The sequence below is a fragment of the Vombatus ursinus genome, unplaced genomic scaffold, assembly GCF_900497805.2.
Source record: "Vombatus ursinus unplaced genomic scaffold, bare-nosed wombat genome assembly UNPS02014894.1, whole genome shotgun sequence".
In the NCBI taxonomy this organism is placed as follows: Eukaryota; Metazoa; Chordata; class Mammalia; order Diprotodontia; family Vombatidae; genus Vombatus; species Vombatus ursinus.
The window spans coordinates 975,628-985,389 of NW_020954672.1; the positions used below are offsets into that span (position 1 = coordinate 975,628).

Genomic DNA, 9,762 nt, shown 5'->3' on the forward strand with positions numbered 1-9,762 from the left:
ACCATTTGTCCAATTCTGTTTTTAAGGTGTTATTTTTTCTTTAGTATTTTTGTGCCTCTTTTACCAAGCTATTGACTCTTTTTTCATAATTTTCTTACATCACTAATTTCTTTTCCCAATTTTTCCTCTACCTCTCTGATTTGATTTTTCATATTTTTGGGGGGGGCAGTTCCAGGATTTCTTGTTAGGCTTATGTCCAATTCAAATTATTCTTTGAGGCTTTGCTTTCCACGTTGAAATCTTCTGAGTTTGTGTCTTGATCTTCCCTATCTCCATAGTAGCTTTTTGTAGTCAGGTTCTTTTGTTGTTGTTGTTTGCTTGTTTTTCCAGCCTATTTCTTGACTTTAAATTTTATGTTAAAGTTGGGCTCTGCTCCCAGGGTGGAGGAGGTACTCTCCTAAGCTTCAGTTTTTCCATGCTGCTCTTTTGAGAGTTAGCCCTGGGGGTCTATAAGTTTTGAATGCTTCCAGTGTGGTACAATCTAAGGAAAGGTGTGGGCACTGTTCTCCTGGCCTGTGCTCTCTGGTTTTTATCCAAGAAGGGACCTTGCTCCCCTGTAGCCACAAGTGCTATTACTCCTTTTGGCCCTGGAACTGTGACCAGATCCCCTGATCTCTGGCAGCCACAAGTTCTTTTTTGCCTTAGAACTATGACCAGAGCTCCTTCTCCCCTGTGGTCACAAGCACTAATGTTTATTTTTGTCCTGAGATTGCAAACTAGAACTGATAATAGGCAATACAACAGGATCCTGAACCCAGTGCCAGCAAAGGTTCCCTGTAATCTCTTTCTGAGCCCCTCATTGTCTGTAAGCTGAGAGCTCCTGAAACTTCTGTTGTTGTACCTCTAAGGCCTGCTGCTGACATTGCTGCAGCAAGGCCTGAGCTGTGCTCTGGGCCCAACCACCACCCCAGTGCTACAAACCTTTCCCGATGACCTCTTAAATTGTCTTGGGCTGGAAAATCATTTTACCTCAACCTTTTGTTGGCTCCAGAACTCATTATGTTAAAATTGTTTGGAAGGGAATTTTGGGAGAGTTCAGGTGAGTTTTTGCCTCTGCTTCATCATCTTGACTCCCCCTAAACTATTTTTCATGTGAGTTTGACTGCTATGAGATTACTTTCTATTCAGACAGTATATATAACATATATATGTGTCTATGTGTCTATGCACATATATACACACATAGCTTTATATATCTACATGCCCATACACTTGTGTGTGTGTGTGTGTATATATATATATAATATATACATACCATGTATACATATGGTATATATACACAGAGAGACAGTTCTCAATTTATGAGAGTGGATCGTTCCACAGACCTCTATGTAAAGCAGTTTTTATGGAATGTGAATTTGACCACCAATGTGGGGGAGGGAGGGAAGGATAAAGGGGGCCATTTGCTTGTGGAGGGAGGGAACTGGCACCCAGCTCAAGAACATGTGGGGGCTGGGGACAGAGAAATGAGAGCAGGAAGTTGGATCATGTTAGGCTGGGGCCACTACATAGAGGCTTGGCTGAAACCAAGAGGAAGAACATGCAGGGGACAGACATGTGGGGGTCAGACATGGACACAGACAGGAGAGGATGGCTAACACTCAGGGGCTGGGGACAAACACATGGCACAGAGGGACAGAAGACAGTTATGTGGGCCAGACACAAGGGTGGGTGGGCAGAGCAGGGCAAAGTTCTCCTCTCTCAGCACCAGAGGTATCAAGCCAAGCTCCTGTCCAGTGGCCTCCACAGTGGCAAGTCACTCCACATCCATTCTTCTGCTTTCATTTGAAGGGATTTTTTTTCTTTTCTTCTTCTTCTTCTTCTTCTTCTTCTTCTTCTTCTTCTTCTTCTTCTTCTTCTTCTTCTTCTTCTTCTTCTTCTTCTTCTTCTTCTTCTTCTTCTTCTTCTTTGTGCAGAGGTAAGAGGACACAGATTGTGGAGCCAAGGGGCAGGAAGAAAAAGAGCACAGTACCGTATGGTAAAATTAACACAGATTTTTCTGAAATGCCAATTTCTTTCCAAATTCTTTACATAAAGTCAAATTTACATACTATGAATTTAAAGCAAGAACTGTCTGTACACATATCCATATATATGTACATACATACATATATGCAGATACATTTATATATACACACATTACTATTTTATCATTGTCCTCCTTAAAATATGAACTCCTTGATGACAGGTACTAAGTTTTTGTCTTTCTTTGCGTCTCCAGTGCTTACACAGTAACAGACATAGTGAGCTTAATAAATATTTGTTGACTGACTGACTACATGGTCAGCTCTCACAGTTAGGGATGCATCTCCAAGCAACTGGTTTGCCTCCCTGCTCCTCTATTCAAACTTGCCAGCATTCCTCTGGTACTGTTAATGCCATGTGCTAACATTATCAATTCTGGGGCTTCTCCACCAAGAAGTTGCTGCCATTTGCTGGACCTCATACATACTACTAGGCTTCTGCCTCAAAGGGAATGTTTCTACTCAGGCAACACATGGAATGGAGCTGCTTAAGCTACACATTTTTAACTTTTTTGTGGATACACACAGCCATACCCAGAAGTACAGAAAAAGGGCTATCAGATGATTATTAAGACATTTCTCCATATCCTACTGCTGGTCAGCAGGAAATGCATTAACCTCAAAACTCCCCCTCCCCCAATACCAATTACATAGGTAAGAATGAACGGAGTTATAATGAGGACAATGCGGATGACTTTTAGCCCAAGATTCCAACATGGTAGTAGAATACCTATGTACTCTCTATAAGAATCCTCTCCTGGCATATTGTTGTTGTTGAGTTGTTTCAGTTGTGTCTGACTCTCTGTGACCCCATTTTGGGCTTTCTTGGTAAAAATACTGGGGTGGTTTGTCATTTCCTTCTCCAACTCAATTTACAAATGAGGAACTGAGGCAAACAGGGTTAAGTGACTTGCCCATGATCATATAACTAGGTAGTATTTCAGGCTGGATTTGAACTCAGATTCTCCTGACTCCAGATCTGGCACTCTATCCATTGCACCACCTAGCTGGCATACACTCAGCAAAAGACTTGACCACTCAGACCCAAGCTACCATATCCAGGGTCCAGTATCTATAGTGGCCTCCCCTGCCCAGCTCACTTTTCTAGGAAACCCCTACCTCACACAATTTCTGGCTCCTCTCTTTTCACTGGAGTTGGGGAAGGGTCAGGGGGAAAAATCAATACTTTGTGGCCATGAAAGGACTCTCTGGAGCAAGGATTCTTGATCTGAGAATCTACAAATATGCTTCACAGCATCTCAACTTGGAAGAGAAAAAATATATCTTTATTTTCATTTATCTTCAATTGAAATTTAGCATTTCCTTCTATTACTAAAAAAAGAATTTCTAAGCAAGAATCCATAGTTTCACCTGCCTGCCAAAGCATCCCATGCAAGGTAAAGGAAACTTGTGCTTTAAGAAGGACCAGTCTTACCCCAAAATGACTTTAGCCAGAGTAGACTGTTTGCAGCACTCCACTCCCCCCAAAAGAAAGGTGCCCAGGATACAGGAATTTCAAATGATGGCTCTAAAAGCTACTGAATTCTTTTAAACTCTCATCATTTCCCTGTCAGCTTGTTCCAGAGCCATGCAAATGACTTTGAAGCTTTAATAAGCCATAAGGTGACACTTAAAAACATTTGAGGGGGTAAATGGGAGCTGGGAGTCTTTATCTTATAATCCTGTTACTGCAACAAAGTTCTTGTCCCCCTTACATGCCCAAACATAGACAAACTTTTTTTTTCTTTTTAAACAAATGTCATCAGAGACTGGGAAAAACAGGGGAGGGCAGTTCTTAACTTTTCAAAGGGAAGATTTTGCTCACAAAACCTTCAGCTCTTAAGTTTAGTATCAGAATGGATGAGCATCTAGATGCTTTTGAGAGTTCCTTTTTCCTGGTCCATGACTCAGTGCTTGTATCAATCAGTAATTCAATCAACCAAGCATTTCTTAAACATTTACTAAGTTTCAGGCTTTGTGTTGGGTGCTAGCAACACCAAGAGAAAATCAAGAGTCTGTTCTAAAGAAGTGAATGTTTAAGGGAGGGGAGAGACGCAAGGACCTCAGTGTATACAAAAATTAAGTGGCACACTCAAAAGTCTATGGGTTTCCTCCAATCCAAACCCATGACAAGTGCAAAGTAAATTTGGGGGAGAAACAGTAGCACCAGAAGGGAAGCAAGGAAGATCTGAAGATTTAAAGGAAGCTAGGGATTCCAAGAGATGAAGAGTAAGATTGTCTCAATTCTAGGCATGAGAAATAGTCTATGCAAAGGCATGAAGATGAGAGATAGAATATTACCTAAAGGCAAGAACAAATAGGCCAGTTTAGGTGGAGCTGAAATAATGAGAAGGGAAATAATGTGAAGAGAAAGTTAACCTGAAGCCAGAGAGTGAAGAGCTCTAAACGTTTAACAGAAGAATTTCTATTTTTCCCAGAGGCATTTTGGCACAAGGGTAAGACCTGGCATGGTCTCAGACCCATATTTTAGGAATGTCATTTCAGCATCTAGGTGCAGAAGTGATTGTGTTCTTATCTCTATACTTTTTCTCTCTGGGTCAGTGCATACCCTTTGTCTCTGACTTCTGGTTGGGATCACCATGTGGGAGTCTGGGGAAAGGGATAAGCCTAGCTAACCATGTTAAAAGGATTTCCTTTCACACATATTACTTTGATTCTTAAATATTCCAACTTGGCCCTATATCTACAGGTAGGGGGCCGGGCATATGAGCTGGTATAGCAATGTGTCACATTAAATAAGAAGGGGCTTTCATGACAGTCTGTCTTATTGGAACTGCCACAAATCTTTGACCTGTTGCAGATGTTTGTGATTGTGCTCTCCTTCTCATGGATGAAGGTGTTCAACTGCTTGCAGAATCTACCCACAATCAGCCCCCTTTTCTGCATCATCACATTACAGTACTGATGTTTACTTCCTGGGACGTTAGTCTTGGGGTAGTCCACATGGTGCTTCCAGAAATCCTGGCCCTTGGAGAAGTTGGTCAGGTCCAGGAGGAGGAGAAAGAAGAGGGTCCACATCATGGCATGGGCCATCTGCCCTTGGGAGGACCGGGAACAAGAGAGAGAAGCAGCCATCTCTAGGGTGGGGGGGGGGGAGGGAAGAAAAGAAAACTATAAGACAACTTTATTATGTACTAATATATATTATATAAAAGGAATAGCATTTCTTAATTATGTACTTAATAAGCATTTCTTATTATATACTTAAAAAGAATAGCATACATAGGGTGTAAATATTGCTAACAGATTTGCAGTTTCACCCACAATAATCTTTTGTTTTTTTCCTACTCTACTATGTTATGGAAATGTGTGGTTTTTTTTCTTAAGTTCAGAATAAAATAAATATTTTTTTTAAGTGACAATCTATGACTTCCCTGGAAGACCAGCTTCTCATCTTTTTTATATTTTGAACCCTCTCAACTAAATCTCTATTCTCACTTACTCCAACTCATCTCATCTGTACTTTTACATTCCTTTATATATCCCTTTACATATCCCTTTTCTATCTCTTTACTACAGATCTTCATCCCTGACCCCAACCCATGGACCTAGCTTAACAAATCCTTTATTATCTATATTAATTCTGGTCTTAACTTGGGATTTGGGGATGATTGGAGGATGGAGGCAGGGTTGCTCAAGGAAGGAGAAAACTTTTTCCTCTATCTCCCCATCCTGAGGGATCACTACCATATTGACCCTATCTCACATCCAAGAAGGACTATCAAAGACCAAACCTCCGATGAAGAAAAGGTGGGCAAGTCAAACTGATGCCTAGGTAGCAACAGTCAGGGAAGCACATCAAAAGATACTTTTTAATGTTTCTTTTTATAAATGCATATTTTTAGTGCCCACAAATTCCACTCTTAATGACATGTAGCTATAAATTTTTGAAAAAAAAAAATTCAAGTCACATGTGATAATGGACAGTAACAAATTGGGGTGGGGAGGGGTGGCAAATGAGCCACTTTCAAATTTTGCCTAGGGTGTAAAGATATTTTCTCCTAGCTCTTCTTAGGTATCCTGACTCTAGGAAGGGAAAGGCCTCCCCTATTTTAGATGTATGTAAAACTACTCATTTCTGACATCTTCAGGACAAGAGATCCCCATGTAATAGGGAATTAAGGAGATCCCCTTTAGTCCTCTACCTTTCCCTTTTCTTTATTCTTTTATTATGTTTAATACACTTATCTCCTTGCTCTCTCTAGTTTCTACATTCCTCCCCCTTACCCCAAGAAGGGATCCTACCACTGTCTTCTCCCTATTTGTGAGTAATCCCAAATGGCCAGTCCCATTACTGGGTTTTCTCTCCTCACCTAGTGTCTCTGCTCTGCCTTCTGCAGATTTAGGATCCCGTTGGCTCCTGAGCTGGGAAGGAGCCTTAGTCTCTTTTTCCTCTCTGTCTGTTCTTTTCATATAGTCTCAATGTATGGGTGGAGCTAGATAGAGGTGGGGCCTTGGTTCCAGATTAGAGGTGATGTAACCTGGAGAACTGTTTCATCATTCTATGGATCTATAATATACAAGGGGTTTCTAAATTGAAAATGAAATCCAAACTCATTCCCGCACAACCTAGCTCTTACCTTTCTCCAAACACCCTCACCCTACCATTTACATTTGAAGAAACAATAGGTCAGAAGCCAGAATCTTCTTGGGAAAAGCAAACTCTCCCCATTCTTGGAGCACATAGCTAGAGGAACAAAAGATTGAAAGTGAGGCCTCCTTGTTCTTTAATCATTTTTGGCTCTTACCCCTACTCCTCTTTGGCATTCATCTTATGAGTAAAGACGTAAATCCTGTATAAACCAACCAAACAAACAAGACAAACAAACACTTGAGATAGTTGAGCAAAGTTTCTCTTCAAAATGAGAGAAATTCCTCGCTCAACTAAGGCCCATCAAAGTCAGTCAGTGAGTCAGAAAATAAACATTTATTTAGAGCCTACTCTGTGCCAGGCCCTGGCCTAAGTGCTAGAAATTCAAAGGAAGGGGGAAAAAAATCCATTTTCCTCAAACAGAAGGAAATGCCTCTAGATCTAGTAAATGAGTTCAGATATCTATAAGTAAATACTTCAAAATGAAGAAAAATAGCCCAATATTAATGAAACAGAGGACCCTGTGAAATTAGAGAAGGACATGGAACCATGACACATTGTCCCTAAGTGGTTCAAAACAGAAATGAAAATTTTGAGAACCTAACACATGACCCATATAGCAAAAATAATGGGTAGATTTAAAAAAAAAACAGAACAAAACCAGAATCTGTGATAGCAAATCTCACCAAAAAAAAACCTCAAAAGTGAACAATTGATTGGCAATTCAAATACATAGAATTGAATGACAATCTATAAGAAGAGAAACTATAAGTAATAATATTATAAGGAAATGTGATTATTATGCAAGTAACACATACAGATCTTGTAGACAGAATGAGTAGGGACAACCTAAGGATCATAGGTGTCCCAGAAGAACATGACAGGACAAAAAATTTTGACACCATGATGAAGGAAATAATAGAAGAGAACTGCCCAGAACTTCTGGACATAAGACATTCCAATTGAAAGAATTTGCAGATCACCTCCAAAAAAAAAAAGAAAAGCCAAGGCTACAAACTTGAAGACACATAGTGGTTACATTTAACAAATCAATCCAGAAACCACAAGTTCCACAAGCTATTATGAAAAAGACCTTCAAATACAAAGGAAATGACATTAAAATAGTATAAGACCCACCAAAAAAAGGGAGGAGGGAACGGAATAATGTGTTCTGAAATGCACTTGATGCATCCCAGAGTGATCTTTCCTATAAATCTGAGCTTAACCATACAAGACAAAAGATGGGCATTCAATAATAAGAGTTTGAAATATTTTTAGAAAGAAAACCCCAAGTGAAAAAATTATTTGCTTCTTGGATACCTCAAAAAACTGAAAAAAAAAAGAATGAAAAAATTACAGACAGCAACAGAGTGATAGCTGAAAGACCAGTAAGAGACTTCTTCCTAAAGGTACACAATGAGACAAGGGTGAATGAAGAAATATGGTCGAGGTAATAGTGAAGAGGTTGACAGGTGCATTATGGATAGAACCTGCCTACAAGTGAATGCATCTTTTGTGAGACTACATCACAACATGGGAAGGAAATGAAACAGGGTGAGGGGAACAGGGATATAGAGAAGAATGAGAGATACACCAGGGTCAAATCAATGGCTAGCAATGGGGGGAAGCTGACCTCTTCAGTCTCAGAATGAGAAGAGCCTATAGGGGAATGGATAAAGAAGAAGGGGAAAAGATTGAAAAAAGGAGGAAAAGAAGGAAGCTTCACTTTGATTCCATTGATGAATGCTTCTATAGGTGAAAAGAGATAAGAATCTTACACTAAATGAGGCATGGGGGATCTGAAGCCTGAAAAGCCTATTTTTCCTGTGAGTGGGGGGAGTTGGAATCATTGTGGACAACTGGCACCTGAAGGAGTAGGAGAGCATAGGCACAGGGAGGAGACTTCAGGCAAATATAGAAAAATAAAAGTCAACAAAAAGAGGATATAGATATGTAGGGGAAGGAGGTTGGATTGTTGACTCCCTAACATGGAGCAATGTCCTCTCTGACACCTCCAATAACAGGCATTGCTCTGACAGTGAGGTCCAATCAAAAAGGCGAATCCATGAAGTAAGCCCTATAAGACAATGGCAGAAAGCTTCTAGAGGGCAAAACCTAGAATGAATACCTTGGAGGCTTTGATTGCATGAAGAATATAGAGAGACTAGATGATCATAGGAATCATGAGTCAGAGAATGAGGGTCTAGTAAACAAAAAAAGAAGATGGACAATGAAGAGAGTAAAAGGAAGCTTTTTTTGAAAGAGGTGCAAAAATTAAATTAAAAAAAACCTAATGAACAGGATAAGCTGAAGGAGAGGAAGGGGGAATCTACCTGAATGAGAGGGGAAAGGAGGGGAAAGAAATATATAATCAGATAAAAGCAAAAGAGAGGAACTAATAAGCAAAACCCTAAAGGAAAAAGAATAACAAATGAAAGGAGGGGAATTGGAGGAAGGTGAAGAGAGCCTTTAGAAACAAGGGCCATCTTAAAAAAAAAAAAGATTAAAGTAACTGAAGGAACATAATGTTGTATTTACAGTAGAATAGGGGAGAAAATCATGACCTGAAAAAAAATTATAGAGATAGAGGGAAACATAAACCTAACTCTGATAACTTTAATGAGAAAGGATTAAACAATCCAATAAAATGAAAAAGGGTAACCAATATTCAAAAAATAAAAATGGATAAAAAAGGAAGTATATTATGCTGAAAGGAACCATAGATAATGAATCAATATCAGTACTAAACTTATATACTCCAAAAGTCTTAACATCCTAATTCATAAAGGAAACATTATCTTAGCTTCAAGATGATATAGACTGTAACACAATAGTAACAGGAGACTTTGAATAAGTCTGGCAGAAAGATAAACAAAAAGAAAATATGGAACTGAACAAATTTCTGGAGAAACTAGAATTAAAAGACATAATATCTTCTGAATAGGAGAACAAAAGAATATACATGTTTCTCTATACTACATGGAATTTTTATGAAAACTAACCATGTGCTGGGGCACAGAGATAGTGCAAACAAATGTAAAAAGACAGTAAAGTAATACATCCTTCACAGACTATTTGCAATAAGAATAGAAATAGTTTTAAGGACCACAAACACAAGATGCAGAC

The 9,762-nt window shown here is 39.4% G+C and overlaps 1 protein-coding gene across 1 annotated transcript; it reads right to left on the reverse strand.

The window, feature by feature from the left end:
* Window positions 1-1,485: 1,485 nt before the first annotated feature.
* LOC114028739 (ribonuclease 4-like) lies at window positions 1,486-5,120 on the reverse strand. Its single transcript, XM_027843013.1, has 2 exons — window positions 4,695-5,120; window positions 1,486-1,608 (listed from the first exon to the last, which is right to left on the reverse strand). The coding sequence occupies exons 1-2, from the start codon at window positions 5,118-5,120 to the stop codon at window positions 1,486-1,488; spliced, it is 549 nt and encodes a 182-aa protein (XP_027698814.1).
* Window positions 5,121-9,762: the final 4,642 nt, after the last annotated feature.

Coding starts and splice junctions, on each gene's coding strand:
- LOC114028739 (XM_027843013.1), bottom strand. CDS start 5,120: ATGGCTGCTTCTCTCTCTTGTTCCCGGTCCTCCCAAGGGCAGATGGCC. Junction 1,609..4,694: donor TGGAATATTTAAGAATCAAA/GTAATATGTGTG, acceptor GTTTGTCCCCAG/CCCCTGAGTGTTAGCCATCC.